This window comes from Mus caroli, unplaced genomic scaffold (assembly GCF_978045245.1).
Source record: "Mus caroli unplaced genomic scaffold, Mus_caroli_1 scaffold_16, whole genome shotgun sequence".
NCBI classification, from domain to species: domain Eukaryota; kingdom Metazoa; phylum Chordata; class Mammalia; order Rodentia; family Muridae; genus Mus; species Mus caroli.
In genome coordinates, this window is record NW_028227271.1 from 67,850,688 (window position 1) to 67,869,358 (window position 18,671).

General features: G+C 47.8%; 1 protein-coding gene across 1 annotated transcript in view; it reads left to right on the forward strand.

Annotated features, from left to right (window-relative positions):
* The first annotated feature begins 307 nt into the window (after nt 1-307).
* Nucleotides 308-18,671, forward strand: part of Snx31 (sorting nexin 31) — a 50,710-nt gene continuing 32,346 nt past the window's right edge. Inside the window, 6 exon segments of the mRNA XM_085831673.1 lie at nt 308-443; nt 446-561; nt 8,542-8,656; nt 9,862-9,926; nt 15,381-15,491; nt 17,211-17,301. Of these exon segments, the coding sequence (XP_085687799.1) occupies nt 308-443; nt 446-561; nt 8,542-8,656; nt 9,862-9,926; nt 15,381-15,491; nt 17,211-17,301 (634 nt within the window).

An 18,671-nucleotide genomic window follows, 5' to 3' on the forward strand; every position in this document is an offset into this window, starting at 1 on the left:
CCTGCCCCACAGAGGCACGTTTTCCTCCTCAAAAAGTCTCTAAAATTCCAGCCTCTGGCCTCCAGGGTGACCCTGGCCTGAGATCTGGCATCCCTGGGGTCCCTCTGAACCCTGATTGTGTGCGCGCACGTCTCTAGTCCAGCCTGAGAATCAGGCTGAGGTTCAGTGGAGGGGGCGGGGCGGGGCGGAACCAGGCGCAGACCCCGCCCACCCTCAGACTCAAGGCAGGAGTAGGAGCTCAGGACCCAGCCCAGACTCTAGGTGGCAGGTCCTGTTCTCCACGCTGTCCCTGGTCATCGCCAGAGCCATGAAGATGCACTTCTGCATCCCGGTGTCCCAGCAGCGGCCAGACGCGCTGGGGGGCCGCTACGTGGTGCGTCTGGGGCCCGGGGTCAGTTGGGTGGGGAGGGGATCGGTGACCCTGCGCACCTCCTCCCCCAGTCCTTATCCTCGCCTAGGGTAACAGGCGGGTGTCTGTGCTTTCAGTTGTACTCCGTGTACTTGGATGGGTTCCTCTTCTGCAAAGTACGCTACAGCCAGCTGCACCGCTGGGATGAACAGGTGAGTCCAAGGGCTTGGATTGTGTTACTCTGAAAGACATTGGACTGTGTGTGTGGGTGTGGTGGTGGTGGTGGTGGTGGTAGTAGTAGTAGTAGAAGAGGAGGAGGGCTGGCTACAGGCTCCTGATTTGTGAACTATAGGCACTCTTTAAATCCCAGAGCTATCTCCTATACCAACATCTTCAACATCAGGTCAGCCTTATAAAATGAACAAGACCATAATGACCAGTTGCAGAGTAATAGCCTTCCTCTAGCCTCTTGTGCTCAGAGCCCTCAGATCTATCCCAGAGTAGAGTCAACTGGGACCAGTGTCCTTTGTACAGCTTCTAGTTCTAACATGGTCTCATCTGGCCCACTTCTCCAAGTCCCTTTGTTAGCAAACCCAAGACTCATGAGCTACATCAATGCAGATTGGCTTGTGGCAGTCAGAAAGTGTCACAAGACTCAAAAGTATCTTATGCAATCTAGGAGGGTTTCTGGGAGACTGACTGGGGCTTGGGAAGAGATTGGTCCAGGAGCTGTCTTCCAAGCAGAGGATGTGACAGTGGCAGATAGGAACAGGGGGTGTAAATAAGCAAAGAGGAAGAAGATAAAAGTCAGACAGGGTGGCACATTCCTGTAGTCCTAGCCCATGGAAGACTGAGGTGGGGGATAGAGAAATGAAGACCAGCCTGGGCTACATAGACTTGTCTCAGACCTAAAAGAAAAGAGTGTGAGGTGGATAGGAAAACCAGATTAGCTCAGAATGATGGGGGAGCTGGGGAGGCCGGCACCTGGCAGGGGGAGCAGGCAATGGTCTGTGAGGCTTTTGGAGTTCCCCTCTTGCTGATGCTCCCTGTGCAACCTGGGGCCCCCACAAGCTGACATTGCCTTCACAGGCTTCTTCAGAGCTGGGGAAAGTATCCCAGGCAAATCACAGGGGCGTCAGTTAAACTGACTGTATTTATCTAAAGGCGGAGAGCTGAGTCAGCCAGAGAGTTCACACAGCAGACGTTACCAGGGTTCAACATCAGAGGGTCAGCTGCAGCCCTTGAGGGGGTTTTGCTGGGGACAGGGCTGCAGCTGATGCTGTCAGAGAGCACAGGTCACATGGCACCTCACAGAGACCCTTCTTTTTGCCAGACTCAGCCTTTTATGAATTATCCTGGCTGACAAGAACTCAGGAATGTGCCACCTGGACAGGAACTCCTTATTCCTACAGGTGTCCAATACGTGGGATAGAAAGTCAATTCTTTAAATTTTTTTTGAAACAGTCTTACTATGTAGTTCTGCCTGTCCTGGACCTCACTATGAGAGATCTGACTCTGCCTCCCAAGGGCTGGGATTAAAGGTGTGTGTGCCTCTGTGCCTGGTTAAATTCAATCCTACAGCCAAATCCCTTGTTAGCAAAGTTATAACCTTTATTTAACATAATACACATATAGTGTCACACAGAGCTTATAAGGAAATAAACTGGCAAGGACTTTTATACCCCCCCTCTTAAGTATACACAGCCTTTCCTTTTTTATGGTACCTTATATTTGGTCAGACTAATAAGAATTTGGGGCTAGCAAGATGGCTCAGCGGCACTTGCTGCAAAGCCTGTTAACTTGAGTTCAATTCCAGGAACTCATGTAGAAAATCACTAACTCTTTCGAGTTGTCCTCTGACCTCACGCATGAGCTCCCACTCCACAATCAAATAAGTGGAATTATAAAAAATTAAAAGGATTTTGGGACCATTCCACTTCCACCAGAAAGAGGAGGAGGGGGAGGGGGGAGGGGGAGGGGGAGGGGAGGAAGCAGGCTGTGGTGGCCCACACCTGTAATTCTAGTACTAGAGAGGCAGAGAGAAATGGGGATTTCTGAGTCCAGCCTAGTCTACAGAGAGTCCCAGGGTAGCCAGGTCTCTACAGAGAAACCCCTGTCTCAGAGCAGAACAAAAGTAAAAGAAAAGAAGAAGAAGAAGAAAAAAAAAAAAACTGGCAGAGAAGGATCTGGAAAAACCCTTGGCAACTTTTGCCAGACTTGGAGAGGACACACACACACACACACAGAGTCACATACACACAGTCACACAACACAGTCACACAGTCACTCACAGTATTCTCTCTCTCTCTCATATAAATATGCACATGCACACGCACGCCCCCCCGCCACACACACACCAGGTTGAGGATGCACCCACTCAGCAGGTAGATCACTTGCCCAGCACATTTGAAGCCCTGGGTTTGATCCCCAGTTTTTGTGAAGCAGGCATAGTTCAAGATCATCCTCAGCTACGTATTGAGTTCTAGGCCAGTCTAGAAAACAAACAAAAACAAAACAAAACCCCTCAAACAGTAACGGAGTAGGGGAACCAAGTTTCCCTTCTGAGGTCTTTCATGGAGGCTTTGATGAGTCTGAGGTGAACTCTCCAAGTCTTGGGATGCTAGTGACTGCAACAGGCAAATCCACCTGAGACCGGTGAGAGGCCTGTGCTGGTAAAATTGGACCATGGAGATGAAGGTTGACTTTTGGCAGAATTTACTCAACTCACTGAATATTTCCCATCCCCCCACCCCTGCCCCAGACTTCCTTCCACAGATTTCTTGAGGAACCTGTCCTTGCTGTAAAACCTGCTGGGTGGTATTCTGCTCCATGTCAGGCCCTAGATTCTCCACCATGCTGACTTTTCCCACCTCCTGACCTCAGGGGGGTGGCGGGGGTGGGTCCCGTAGATTCAGACAGATGGGTGACTCAGGCAGCCCTGTTGTCTGAAGGCTGCTGTGACTAGAGTCGATTAGGGTCTAATGTCTGTGACAGTTATGTACACGATGGAAGATAATTCCATTTTTGGCATCACTTGATGAGCTGTCAACTAACCAAGACACAGTTGCATGCCAAGAAGACAAATTTCTGCTTCAGTGAATGGCAGCAACAGAGGTGCTGAGTCAGTGTCCCGGTTGGTGGAGCAGCTAGCTGATGGCGGCAGTCTTTTGAGTCTTTGGCATGGCAGGGACATTTCCTTGAGTTTAAAGGATACACAATTGCTGTGAGAATATTTGATACCAGGATCAGATGAGAGCTGGGTCTACAGGGGTGAGAGGCAGTGGGGCATGATGGGAGCTGTTATGCTGCCTCTCAATTGATAATTGCCTGAGAATGTGACCCTGTCACTTCAAGATCTTCTCATTTTCTGGAGAGAATCCAGAACATCAGGGTGTTTTTGTTTTTGTTTTGTTTTTTTTTAAATAAGCTTAATTTTTGTAGTAACAGTCTTAGTTTATAAAAAAAAATGTACCACAGTTTCCACACACCAGGCATTCAGTTTCCTCTCTTCTTTAAACCATTTCAAAGCTTTATGTTTTACATGTTTTAAACACATGTGCATGCTTTGCCTGCTGCGTGTGTTTCACGTGTGTGCTCCACCCTCAGGTTTCAGAAAAGGACCTCAGATTCTTTGAAAATGGAGATGTAGACAGTTATAAGCTACCATGTGGGTGATTGGAATCGAACCCAGGCTCTCTGGATGAACAGCCAGTGCTCTGAACTGCTGAGGCATTTCTCCAGCCTGGCATCCTCTATGTTAACACCACCTTTAGTGTGTACACTTGTTAAACTGATCCAGTCAGCAAAGATGCACTGTTATCAACTGCATCCATAACTTATTCTGATTTGTCTAGTTTATATCTGATATCCAGTTTCTGTCCAGGACCAGGGAGCACTCCACCCCGTGGTCATGATCCCTTTAACTCTCTGACGATGGCAGTTCTTTGGATTCTCTGTGTTTTTTTTTTTTTTTTTTTTTTTTTTTTTTTTTCCTGAGACAGGGTTTCTTTGTGTAGCTCTGGCACTCACTCTGTAGACCAGGCTGGCCTCGAACTCAGAAATCCGCCTGCCTCTGCCTCCCGAGTGCTGGGATTAAAGGCGTGAGCCACCACGCCCGGCTCTCTGTGTTTTTAATGACCCTGACAGCTTAGAGGGCTGCTGGTCAGATCTGTGGATGTCCTTCTATTTGGAGACTTTGTTTCCATCTGATAAAGAGTGAGCAGTGGGGTTTGAGAGTGAGGACTCCAGGGGTAACTGAAGCACATTCTACCCACATTGCCTCAGGCGTCTGCCAGGCTAAGGCTCTCACTGCTGATGTTGCCCATCTCATGGCTGAGGAGGCATCCATCTGGTCTTCCCATACAAAGCACCCCCATCCTCCCTGCCCCCCTCCCCTGCTCCCCCAGTACTCTTTGGAAGGATGTCTCTGTGCACAATGTATCCTTAAGTTAAGCAATGGATGTTTATGTTTCCTGGTCACACACATTGTCTGGAATTCTTCTACACAAGACACCTGCCTGTTCTCTCCTATTCATTTATTCAGGGTTTAGTTAGATCATCATGGAATGCAGGCTATTCATGGTTTGGAATATACATCAATGCTGCTTTGTTTTATTGATCCGGTTGTCTGAGCTGTGGCCACAGGAGTGGCTCATGTGGCTTCCATGTCTCTTTTACGCTCAGCTATTGAACACGTCCATACTTTCTGCTCCAAGGTGGTCCAGGCTCTGTCTTAGAACAGGAATTTCTCCATGAATCTGTGGTGGCTTTCAGTGAGGAGTGAAACTCGGATCTGTGTGCAGGTGTGCTCACTGCCGCTACAGTGTTGCTTCCAAGCCTCCCTGCAGAGCTAGGAAGGAGGCACCATGTGCAGTAGCCCAGGCTTTCCTACCCAGGTTTCTACCACTGTCCCTTCCCATTAGCTCCTTCTCTTACTGCTGCCATAAAGTTCAGACAGAAACAACTGAAGCAAGGCAGGGCTTATTATGGCTCCTAGTTTCATAGGGCATAACCCATCATGGAGTGAGGACATTCACGATGATGAGAGCATGCAGCCAAGGCTTTTCACATGAGCCATTGCAGGCCTGAGCCACAGTGTGTCTAACCCTCAGTGCCCATTCCTAGTGACCTACTGCTGCCGACCAGACCCTGCACCCAGATGACATAGAAAATACCACCAGCTCAAGTACAGGTGCCACTGGGGGACATTGCACATCCAATCATGCACCATTTGTATCTTTATTACACTAAACAGGAGTTCATAGTGAAGCGTTTACACTTCTAGCCTCCTGCTCTTATCTATAAATTCACTCCTGCAGCGAGAAACCTGGCCCGGACCCTGCCCCTCACCTATTGCATTGCTTGAGTCCGTATGCTGCACAGTAGCGTGAGAATTAACTCACACGCCCCTGGAGAACAGCTTCATCAACAGTGCAGTGCTTATGTGCAGTGGATTTTTGTGCATTTCTCTTGTGGACCCTACACACTTCTGTCCTGTCTTATGTATTGCTCTCCCCCCACCCCCACTCCTTCCATTGAAGTGGTATGGTGTGTTTGTAGTGCAGCAAGAGTGCTGTGTTCCACCCTGAGATTCTCCAGGCTACCTAAATGGTTCTAGAATATGTGCATATGCCAAGCTCGTGCTATAAAGTTTAGCTTGCCTGGATGAGTGTGGTATGCGCTGCCACAGGATGCGTTTTTTGCTCTAAAACGTGTGCTTTACCTGTTCACTACTCCTCTGTCCCACAGCTCTGGTGACAAGGGACCATTTTATTCTATTGATATTTTTGCCCCTTTCAGATGGCCCCATAATGGAATTCAGACTTTTTCAGACTGGCTTCTTTCATTTGTAACATGCATTGAGGTTCATCTGAGTCTTTTTGTGGCTAGATTACTTCTTTTCATTGATGAGCAATATTCTATTGTAGGAAGGAGATCACCATTTATCCATTCATAGTTTGAAGGGCATCTTTGCAGGGTTCCAGATAAAGCAATTTTGGGGGTTTATTTGTTTGTTTTTTTGAGACACGATTTCTTTGTGTAGCCCTGGCTGTCTTGGCACTTGCTCATACTGTAAACCAGACTGGCCTTGAACTCAGAGATCCACCTGCCTCTGCCTCCTGAGTGCTGGGATTAAAAGTCTATGCCCCACTACCCAGTTACAAGCATATTTTTTTAAAGACGTATTTTCTTGTTTGTGCATGTGTGTGAGTGTGCATTTGTGTGCATGTGCCCTTGGAGGCCAGAAGAGGCCGTCAGAGCCCCTGATACTGGAGGTACAGGAACTTGTGACCTGTCTAATGTGATGCTAGGAAATGAACTCAGTCCTCTGGAAGAACAGCGAGTGTTCTTAACAGCTGAGCACATGTGATTTTTATGTGTATGTAGTCTTTAAATGTGTTGAGTAAATTGTTTCAAGTGTGACTGATGGATTCTATAGTAAGACTATGCTTAACACTGTAAGAAATGACCCAACTGTCTTTTTTTTTTTTTTTTGGTTTTTCGAGACAGGGTTTCTCTGTGTAGCCCTGGCTGTCCTGGAACTCACTTTGTAGACCAGACTGGCCTCGAACTCAGAAACCCACCTTCCTCTGACTCCTGAGTGCTGGGATTAAAGGCGTGCGCCACTATGCCTGGTTCCCAAACTGTCTTCTAACGTGGCAATAATATTGTGTATTCTCTGCAGGATAAACTTTTAAAATTTAAATCACAAAAATAAATGCTGGCATCAAATATGGGTTCTCTAGGAATTGAACAACAGCCAAGCAGTAAGCAGCAGGAAGCCATGATTCGTTCATAGTCAGACAGTTTGTAACCTTTCCATACTCAGACCAACTTTTGGCCGGTAGAAATGTCTGTGCCAATGGAGATGCTGTATACATGCTCTGTCCAATAGCAACTTGCCACATATCCCTGTCCATCAAACACTTGGACTGTGGCTTGTATGACTTAGAAACTAATTTAATTTTTTTAATCTCATTTAAGAAATTTAAGTATAAATTTACTTACATGTCCTTCTCCACAAAAGCCATAGTTATGGAATTGTGGAAACCATCATTTGTAGTAAATTGCACCACACAAGTTCTAGGTCCTTGGAAGGATTCTGCCTTTGACCTGGGTGGTGAGGTGCCATGGAGGATTTTGAGCAAGGCAGTGTGAGGATTCCACTTACATTTTTGAAGTATTACTCGAGATGCTCTGAGTTAGAAATAGATAGGAGGCCACTCAGAGAAGCAGAGAGACAACTTAGAAGGCTGCTCTCATAACCCAGGATCTAGAAGGTGGTAGCTTGTCCCGGCTCAGTGGTTACTGCAGGGGAGAGAAGTGATCAGGTTCTCCATGTGCTTTGAAGTTAGGGATTCCGTGAACTGTCAGATACACACAGTGATCATGGCCAAGGCGACTAAAACGAAATAGAAGTTTAAGGTCTTGTCTGTTTGTGGCCTCTTTTCCCTTGAGCTGGTTTCAGCTGGTTTCAGTCTTTAAGCCAGGGGCTCTGGTCACAGTCAGGTTTCAGCCCCTTTGCCTCCCAGGTGCAGCACTGACACCTGAGTGGTTTCCTTTACTAAAACAATAAATAATTTTTATTTATTTTCTATGAAAGCGATTGTCACTGTAGTGTTCAGGTCTCTAGTCGGAGGAGGAAATGGGGCTGCCTGGACTTTATGCCGGCCTTATAGGACTTCTGTGATTAGCACCACCCCATAGAAATGACACAGAAGGCACAATTTAAGTTTAGGTGCCACCTTAATTAGAGTAAAAGGAGCCAAGAATGGTGGCACACAGCTTTAATCTGACTTAGAAGGCATCTAAGGAGTATCCTTATGAGTTTGAAGCCAGCCTGGTCTAGCAAGTCCCAGAACAGCCAGGAATACAAAGTGAGATAATTCAAAAAATAATCATCTGACTATAATCTCTGATCTTTCCTATATAAAATGTAAGGAAATGCATGTCATGAGTGGCAATCTTTGGCTTCCCCAAAGCAAGACTGGAGTTAGTGCTCTGGGCTGCTGCGGGGCACACACCCTCGAAGACAGTCTTCTGAAAGATGCTCACGGCCTCTTTCCCTTCCTTTGGCTACCCACAAGGTTAATTTTATGTTTTTGTTTAAATAAAGTGCTCTAAGACAGGGCTTTGTGTCTCACCAATTCTGCATTAGTGTCTCACAGTGGCTGTGTCTTGGCACTTTTCAGCTGAGACGGGTGTTTGGAAACTGCCTGCCCCCTTTCCCACCCAAGTACTATCTGGCAATGACTACTGCTATGGCTGAAGAGAGGAGGGACCAGTTGGAACGCTACCTGCAAAATGGTATGTGCTTGAACTCTGTTTTATAGCTTTATTGCAGTGTAAGTTCCTCATCACAAAAGCCGTCAAACCATCACCACTATCTAGTTTTAGAGTTTTTCCATTATCCCGACAGGAGACTTCATGTCCATTGGCAGTAATGTCTGTCTGTGACTTTAAATTTTCAAACCCTATTTTTAATGATGGTTCTTAAATGCTTTAACCTCCCTTCTAGCCCACTACCCACCAGAGGTTGTGGGAAAGAAAGGATACGGGAGAAGTAGACCTGTTCAAAAAGGTTATTTGGAGCAACTCCTGTCTGCGTTGTCTGGAAATTGGCAGTTCAGTTCACAGGTCAGCGACCACGGCTTGATCCACTCGCAAACATTTCACAGATACACCAGCAGTCCAGTTCGGCAGAGTTGGGATAGCAAACACGAATCGGGAGCAGTGGCACTACTTAGCAGAGACAGCCAGGCCTCAGCCTCAGCACAAGTCAGCAGGAGGGACCAGGGCCAAAGGGAAAAGTTCTAGGCTTCTCTCTCAGAGAAGAGAAGGTCAGTGAAGACTTAAGATTAACAAGCGTTTAGCTATGCAAGCAAGCCTAGCTCAGCCTCTGTCACTGTCCGCCGAGTCCTTTTTATACTCCCTCCAAACATCACATGTCCTCCACGAGTCTTGCCTTGCATGTGAGTCTGTCTCAGCTGGCATCACTCTGTCAATCAGCTCGAATCTGCAGAAGCAGCAAGAAACTACGGCACACCACCAGGTTTTTGGTGCATTTCTCTCTATGGAGTTCTGACAAATGGTGCTCAACTATGCAGTGTAAGGTGGACCAATTCTTGTGTTGTTAGCAGAGAGCTCCTACCATGTGATGAAAAACTCAATTGGGTCTTCGGGAAGACTTAAAATGTTCAGATTACCAAATGTCTCATGAAACTGACTCTCTAGAGTCAGCCAGAGATATGTTTTGGCTTCTTGTGATAGTTTCGTTGTTATCCCCGAGGGTAACAAGGTGACTTCTGAGCAGAGTGGGTGGCTGGAGAAGAGTGGGGTTCCTGAGTTGGCTTGATGGGCTCCTATTGCCAAGGCCACCTCAAGGGGGCAGACTGTCAATTGTCTTGCATCCTGGAGGGCCACACTTCTAGGGCAAGATCTCAGAGTTCCTGGGAGATGCAGTGAACAGACCTCAGCCTGTGCTCACCTGGTCTGCTTCCCATATCTTTCAGTAACTGCGGATCCCCGAGTGACAAGGAGTGATGTCTTCTCTGAGTTCTTAACACTGGTGCAGCTGGTAAGCTTGTTTTCCTTACTGAAGCTGTCACCCTCTGCAGTCAGTCTGTTTCCCAGGCGCACATGCATTTCAGAACTTGGGTAAAGTGGTTTCCTTTCTAGTAGTCTGGAGGCTGCTTCCTGTTTGAATCCTACAGGGGAGGTGAAGTGCGTCTCAGATTTTGGTTTACAGCTTAAGCCGATACCTTGTTCTGTAGCCTAAGGGCCTCGGATGCCCACGCTGGTCCCAAGAAAGGAAGAGAATGAGCTGAAGTTTTAGTACTTGGATCCCCGTACTGAGATGAGACCCAACAGCTGTAGCCAAGGTCTCCAAAAGCACTGTGGTGCAGACATGGGGCAACAGGCCATGCGGGCTGCTGCCTGTCTGTCTTTCTAACTTTAATGTTCATGGACAAGATCCAGCCTGAACCATGTGGCCTAAGGCAACCCTTTTCCAGGGACTCTCAAAGGAACCACAAGTCCCTCACGGTGTAGGCTGAAACTTTGGTAAGCCATTTGCTTAGGAAACCTTTCGCTCCTTTGTATGTGTGCAAGCATTTTTGTGCCTGTACTTGGGATCCTAACTGACCAGAAAGAGAATAGAATTACACAGTAAGTAAATCATTATTGGATCAGACTCTGTATTAATCACTTTCACACTGCTATGACCAGAATACCTGACAGAAACAAGGACAAACTGCTTTTATTGGCTCAGGAGAGGGTTTCTGTCCATCGAGGTAGGGAGGGCTCAGCATCAGGAGACTGTGCTGCTCTTACCACTGCAGACAGAGAGCAGAGAGCACAGCAGCGGAACCAGAGCTGGTAGGTAAATTCCTAAAGGGTCCACACCCTCCTGAAACAGGGCCCCCAGGTGGGAAGCAAACGTTTAAACCACGGGCCTGCCAGGGCCTCTTGTCAGCTCCAGACCATAGCATCGATCCCTAAGAGGGAGAGGAATAATAATACCTTGACCAGAATCACAAAGACTTGAGGAAGCTTTACAAACACAAGGATCCACCTCTGTGCATGTGTTAACTGGCCTAGTCAAACAGAGAAACGGCTCGAGGCCCGACCACGGTATAGTGGTTTGATTTTTAAGAACTCTTTTTCTTTCTTCATGATGACCTGTTGGAGCTCACTGTATGTTAGCACGTATAAACATAAACTTGAGGGTACATTACAGCTTTTGCCTTCCTGCATTCAGAAAATATCTCTTATGAGTTATTAGTGTTGTAGAATTTTGTTTTTGTGTTTAGTTCTTCCAGGAACTTTAAAGTTTTTTTTTTTTTCCTGATTCTGGATCTTTAGTACTTTGATTTCCCAAATGTTCTAGGAGAGCTTTGCCCAGCGACTGTCCTTTGTGCTGTCTCTCTTCTGAGCTCTGATGTCTGTCCCGGCTTCGTGCTTGTCTCCCACTGAGCGTTACCAGCTCACATTTATGTTAATTCCCCAACCTCTCAGCCGGAGCCTCTCTCTGCTCTCTGTCTTCATATGGAGACATGTCATCTCCACCACTGTCCTTATGTGCACGGGGCCTCCTGCTTCCTCTGCACGTGTGTGCCATGTGTTGGCCATTCTTTTCCTCCCTTGCATTTCTTTTGATTGGTCACAGCCCAGTTCTTGTCAGCTCATCGGCCCCGTCTCTGCAGCTCGCTGTGCGTGCTGCTAGAAGGAGGCTATCACTGAGTCACTGGAGTGGGTTAATTCTGGATCTTGCTTCTCATTTCTGAGCCTTTTCTCATTAATGCTCTGTCCTAAGATTAGTGCAGTCTGGTCTGTCTAGCAGCAATGCATAAGCCACAGTGTCTCTCAGGGACCCAGCAGCTTCTGTCCACTGCAGTCAGCAGCCCCAGACCCAGCCTGGTGACTGTGAATCTGGCTCAGGAGGCAGGCTCTGATGGTTAGATTTTAATTTCTGTGACTCTGGGCGATACATTTAGACTCTTCTTCTCCCCTTCCCGTTACCCTCCCTCCCCCTTCCCTTTTCCCTCCCTTCTTCTCTTGCTTTCTCCATCCCATTCACTCCACTTCCCAGTCCCCACTCTCCTTTCCTATTCTTTGAGACAGTGCTCACTTGAACTTGCAATCTTCTTGCTTCTGCCCCCCAACTGCTGGGATCACGATGGCAACAACACTGGGTTTGCTTAGCCTCTTTATGTATGGTTTCTGCAGCTGAAACCTGCCTCTTGGGGTTGCTTTGAGGGTTAAACCAAAGCTGTCTGGCATTCACTGGAGGCACAGTGCTCAGTAGGGGGTCAGCACCCTTGTGACTGAAGCCTGGCCCGTTTCCTTTTCCGGATCCTGCTGGAAGGCAGTTTTTAGTGATCACAAAGTGACACTTACCTCTTGTGATGGTCCCTGAGCGGTGCTTGGCTGAACCCTGAGATGGCTTAAGTAGAATGGATTGCATCCTCTGCTTCAGGTATCATGGCTACTACGTACCATTCTACTACGCTGAACACTCTCAGACTGTCCTGGGCTCAGGCCTGGGACTCTTTGACAATTTTCAAAGATGACTTTTCCTTTTGATGTTTTCACCTTAACTCCAGAAGGAGCACGAGGCAGAGGTATCTTCCTCCTAAATGTGCCTGCCCCTACCCCAGCCCTTCCCCTTTTTCAGAGCTGAGGTCTGAACCTAGGTGCTTGCTAGGCAACAGTCTGCCACTGAGCTAAGTCCCCAATGCCTTGAAGTTGTCTTTAAGAGAGGTTTATATTAAAAATTTGGAAAGGAAATTAAGTTTGAGCTGGGAAAGTTGTCCTGTTATGCACCATGTCTTGCTTTATCTCATATCTTCTACATTAAACCAATATGTATTAAGGGGTGGCTGTCCACCAGCCCTTCTCTAGAGACACAGAGGCACCAGTAAAGGATGCTCAGGATGGCTCGTGGACTCTGCTCACTTGGGGTGACAGAAAAATCTCCAGGCTGGCATGGTGCAAGAGGACCTGAGGGTCCTATATCTTCATCCGAAGGCCACTAGCAGAATGCTCACTTTCCGGCAGCTAGGACTAGGGTATTAAAACCCACATCCACAGTGACACACCTACTCCAACAAGGCCACACCTCCTTATAGTGCCTCCTCCTGGGCCAAGCATGTACAAACCATCACAGTTGGGAAGGTGTTCTAAAAAGGTGATGTCTAAGCTGGTCTTGAAGGTTTCCAGAGTGGGCATGAGGGAGAGTATACATTCTCTAGCTACCCCTCTCATCGGGTATAAGAACCACAAACAAAGGTTCTCGAGGATTCTTTGTGGGGCTCAGGGCTGGCACTTAAAAGGAAATCAGTAGTTGGTTCCCATGGAGTGTGGGTCTGAGTCTCACTGTACCCAGTGCTCAGGCTGACCGCCCACAGGAGCCAGGTGATGGTGTGATCTGCAACACACGGATGCCATCAGTGCAGAAAAGGAGGGACTGCTGAGCTCTCGCAACGAGGTTGCCTCACTGAGCTGCTGGGAGACTGAAGAGCCGAGATAAGCAGGAGTGTGGGGTCTGCCAGATGGCGGAGAAGCCCACCATGCAGGCACGAGGCAGTTTTGCTGCCTGGATATTTGATAAGTGTGGTGCCTGCTGCCTCTTGGGTTTAACACCAAGCAGTCACGTGATCCTTTCAGGGCTCAGGAGCAGGGGGAGAGCATGAGAAAGGTTCCATCGAGGGCAAGTTTTGTTCCCCGTCTGCACAAGTAAATTGGATTTGACCCTATGCTTGGTGCGCCAGGCTCTGGGTGCCCTCTTATTTCTCAGTCTGTGAGGAAAGAGGTTCATCTTGGGTTGACCTGCTCCTAGTAAGCAGAAGACCTGGATCCAAACCCACAGAGCCTCTGACCCTTTGTGCTGCTGAGTGTTTCTGGCTTGTGTATCCAGGATTCACTCCCCAACTGACCAAGCCCTGGATTTTTGTTCCATGTGTACGGAATCAAAGGGATTTTGAAAAGGCAAAGCTAGAGTCTATAGACTGAGGACCGCTTCATGTTCCTGCTTGACAAACCTCAGCATGCCTAGGAGCCATGAGAAGTGGGTTAGAGGACAAAGGAGGCCGAGGAGGCGTCTGTGCCCTGGGAACCAAATGCAACTTCCTTATTTAGGCAGTTTGCCCTACTGGGTTATTGTTGGGGACACCAGGAAGCCACAGGGCTCCCTTTTCCAAAAGCCACGGGTCTTCCATTTCCCCAGCAGTGAAATGATAGGGTGCATTGTGGAAGTAGCAGAAATGTGGCAGATGTGAAGTCATGACTGTGCTTTCTTGGATTAACTACCTCAGGAACAGACTTCTCCACTGTACAGTCTCTGAGATGCCGCAGATCAAGCCTGGAGCTTTGTGCCTTCCAGATAAGAACGATACCAACTGAGATGCCGGAGCTTTCGTGACTCCTTTATTTAATATCTGTCACCACTAAGTGAAACCAATGTGACTTTCTCCTCAGTCCTACCTCTAACAACAGAAACGCAATAATTGTGGCAACTGAGTGTCTGTGATGATTTTCTCCAGCATCTCCTCCTGAGCCCTTACCATATCCTCTGAGGTGGATGGCATTATTCTCCTTACTGTAGAGCTGAAGGAATGAGGTATAGAGAGGGAAGCGATCAGGCCAGATTTACACAAGGTCACATGATAGCTAGGGATAGACGAATCACCACAAGACACCCCAAAACAGTGGAGTTGAGAGAACTTCCAGGACAATGAAGACATGGAGGTGCTGAGATGACAGAGACCCCACAAACCTTGCCCTAAGTGTCTCTTCCATCTAGCTCTTTCCTGGACATCTCCTTTATAATATGCTGGCAATAGTAAGGAGAGTGTTTCCTCAGACTCCTCAACTCCTTCAAGCAAACTGTGGAGACCGAGTGTGAGTCGTGAGAGCCTCCAGAATTTGTAATAAGCTGAGAAGAAAGATGGGCAGCCTGAACTTCCCAGGTGCCTGCAGTAGGGCAAGCTTGTTGTGCTGAGACTTAACTCATAGTGTCTTATATGAATGCAAGGCAAATCATCCCAGCATTGAGCTGAATTTCCGAGTGCCCATCTGGTGTTCAGGTGCTGGAAAATTCAGCTAGGTAACATGGTGCGTGCCTTTAGTCATATTCTGGAGGCAGGTAGATCTCTGTGAGTTCCAAGCCAGCCTGGTCTACAGAGAAAGTTCCAGGACAGCTAGAGCTATATAGCGAGACCCTGTCTTGCGGAGTGAGGTGAGGTGAGGTGGTGTGGGGTGAGGATGGAGTTGGTTGCTGTGGGGACAAGCCCCACCCAAATGCTCTATTGTTTATTTGGAAGCAATTCAGACCTCACACTATTGCTCTGCCTTGATGCCTTTCCAGAGCCCCCTTCACCTCTTCTCAGTCCTACAAAGGACTTCCAAAACCTCTGCACTGGGTGCTGGTTCACTTCAGGCATCATGGACCTGCACACGATGGGGACAGGCAGGGAGTGCTAGGCCTCTCCATAATGAGTGTGGAAACTGACGTCTGTGGTTTTATTTATAGCACACATTGAATATCACCATCCAGAATGCCGAGCTGGCTGTATTCCTGCCTGATGGAAGGAGCATTAAAGTAGAAGGTCTAACATCAGATACGGCTGAAAGGGTCCTGGAGGTAAACTTTGCTTAGCCCCAGCTCCTAGAAATGCAGAAACAGGTCTTATGAGGCAGAGACTTGGATGTGGTGAGATTACCTTCCAGGAGTTCCTTGCCAATTATTTTACTCTGTGGACGATATATCTGCAGAGGTGCTGTATATAAATCACCCCCAAAGGGAAAACTGACTGAGGAAGCCAAGGTATAGCCCATCCTCAGGAGCCTGTTCGATTTTATTTTTCCTAAAACCTCTGAGGGTTTTCCTAAGGCTGTGGCTACCTCCCTGGGATCCAGCAGGCGGGACCCTGGCCATATACAGAAGATTCTGTCTCAGGATACCGCACGTGTGGGACTGGGAAGGAGGGCAGTGCCTGGCAGAGTCTGGAACAGCCATACTCAAGAGGGCAGGGGCAGGTCTTGCCTGGTGGAGAGTGGCAGGGGGTTTCTTGAAGACTTTTCTCTCACACACAGGAAGCCCTAGAAGCCATGTCCAGGGGTCTAATGCCATGCTCCAATGCCTGACTCGAGTTTGAGTCAGTTTGAGGATGACAGAGATAAGACCCTAGAGCATCCTCTCTGCTTCAGATGTGGCCGTCAGCAGCTCTGCCTTGCAAGGCCTTGTCCCTCTGCTCAGCTGCACTCCAGGGGCAATGCCTTCTCCCCAAGCCAAGCCTTGAGTGTGGAGGCTAGGTGGGGGAGGACAGAGGATCCTGTGATCCCTACTGAGGAAAAGTGAATGGAGGTACATTGGTGGGTTTTCTTTTTAAAATTTTTTTGTGAGACCACATTTTAGTAGTAAGCATAAAACCACAGATGTTGAAATGAAAGCGGCTGAAATGAAACGATTTCAAAGAGGAACATCCTGGACCTGGAATTGGAGGTTCCATGGAGTCATGGTTGCAGTAAGCTACAGTTAATGGTTTACACTGGACCAAACTCACAGCCAATCACACTTGACCATGGCAGGAAGCATCACAGAGAAGCAGGCCTGGGTGTCAAAACGACACCAGCATGGGCAATCTTATACACCACTGAGTCGTGGGAGATGCCTTTTGCTTGGTGCATACAGGAAGGCAAACCTCAGGGCTAGAGTCTAGAAAACAGTTGTTTGTGGAGAATGCTGCTGTCCCCCATCAGAAAATAAACTCTAGGACAGTTCAGGACACATGTCCATACCCAAGGAGGGACAGCCAGCCTCAGTGGGGCTCAGGTGGCACTGACTTTGCCTCTATTCACTTTGACTTTCTATTTTCCTAAGATTTCTAGAACCAATGTTTCGTTAGCTACTTCTCTCAATGGCCCAACAGAAACAGGTTCAGGGAGGATGGCTTTGCTTTAGTTCATGGTTCGGAAGGGTACCTCCATCATGGTGAAGCTCATGATGACAGGGATGTACAGCCGGGAAGCAGAGAATATTGGGCCAGAAGTGAAACTGGCCTAGAACCTTCAAGTCCCAGCCCTGCGAATTTACAATAGCATCATGGCCAAAAGTGTCCATAATCTCCAAATTCAGTGTTTCCTGCTGGCTACTGAGAGTTCATGACCCCGCAGAGGCCATTTCAGATTCAAACTGTAAGAAGTATTGAGCCATTTTTAGATTCCAAAACATTTCCTTGCATGTCTGCTGGCCTGCAAAAGCATTCGCTGTTGGTGTGCACCAGGCCCTTCCAGCCTGCCGTCACAGCCTGCAAGTATGGCTATTAACCCAATATTCCCCCTTTGCTTGTTCCTGGTTAAGGTGATGGCCCATAAACTTGGATTGCAGCCAGAGCTGGTGGGCTACTTTGGCCTTTTTCTTATCCGGTGTTTCCCAGAGGGCAAGCTCTCTGGTAAGTTGGAAAAGAGGAGCCCAGGAATTGGACAGGTATGAGCAGGAGCTTGGCACTGAGATGGACAACACAATGTGGAAAGTATCACAGAGGGACTGGCTGCCCTCCAGCTTGTGGTCTCTACTATGGTCTTCAGCTCCAGATCAAAGATTTGGAGAATGTAGCCAGGTGTAGTGGTGCTCACTGTTAATTCCAGCATTTGGAGGTAGAGGCAGATAGATCACTGTGAGTTCAAGGACAGCTGGGGCATATACAAGGACATAATGAACTCCAGGACAGCCAGAGCTACACACTGAGGCCCTGTCTTAAATGAACAAACTATTTGGAGAATAAAAGACCGAGTCATTGTTCAGAGACCGTGTATCCCCAGATAGGTAGCATGTCATTTCAACTTCATGTTATGGTGATATAATGCCTGATAGAAACAACATAAGGAATTACTCATTTTTCCCCCCCATGATAGGGAAAGCAACAGGGGGCAAGGCAGAGCAGTTCATATCATGGCAGATAGGGGGCAGAGCAGAGCAGAGCAGTTCATATCATGGCAGATAGAGGGCAGAGCAGAGCAGTTCATATCATGGCAGATAGAGGGCAGAGCAGAGCAGTTCATATCATGGCAAATAGGGGGCAGAGCAGAGCAGTTCACACCATGGAGGATAGGGAGTAGAGTAAAAAACTAGGGAGAGAAAAACAAAACAAAGACACAAGGCAGGAGTCCACTTCCTCCAACTATTCCATCAAGGACGGAAGTAATGCATTAGGCTAGACCCTTTATGATGTAATTGTGTCTGGAAATTCTCTCTCTCTCTCTCTCTCGCACACACACACACACACACACACACACACACACACACACACGTTGCATTGCTACAATCTCCTAGGCTTTTTTAATGTAATCAAACTGATGAGATTACTCCTCCCCTACCTAAACACATACACACATGGGGGGGGGGGGAGGAAGAAGAAGGGGGGGGGAGAGGGAGAGAAACAGAGAGAGATCAACTATCACACATGGTGTGGTACCTGCACTTGTGGAGTCTACTGGAGTTCACTGTGGTCCTAACCTCTGTGCCCTGTCATCTTCATCCTGGTTTAGTGGCTAGCTATACCACAGCCTCCTGGTTGATGGGATGCTAGACTCTTGGCACCAAGACAGACATCTCACAACAACACAATGCCTCTTTGTTAGGGACTATTCGCTATAATATGTGGATAATGAGGGAGTCCTTAGATTCTTTTTAAGAATTCCAACAGTACAGTGAAAGATGGCAGCCTCATGTGACTTTTGCTTTCTTTCCACTGCAGTCTAGATGGCGCAAGGCCTTCAAAGCTGTGAAGTCGGATTGGTTACTTTACAACTGTGGGAGATG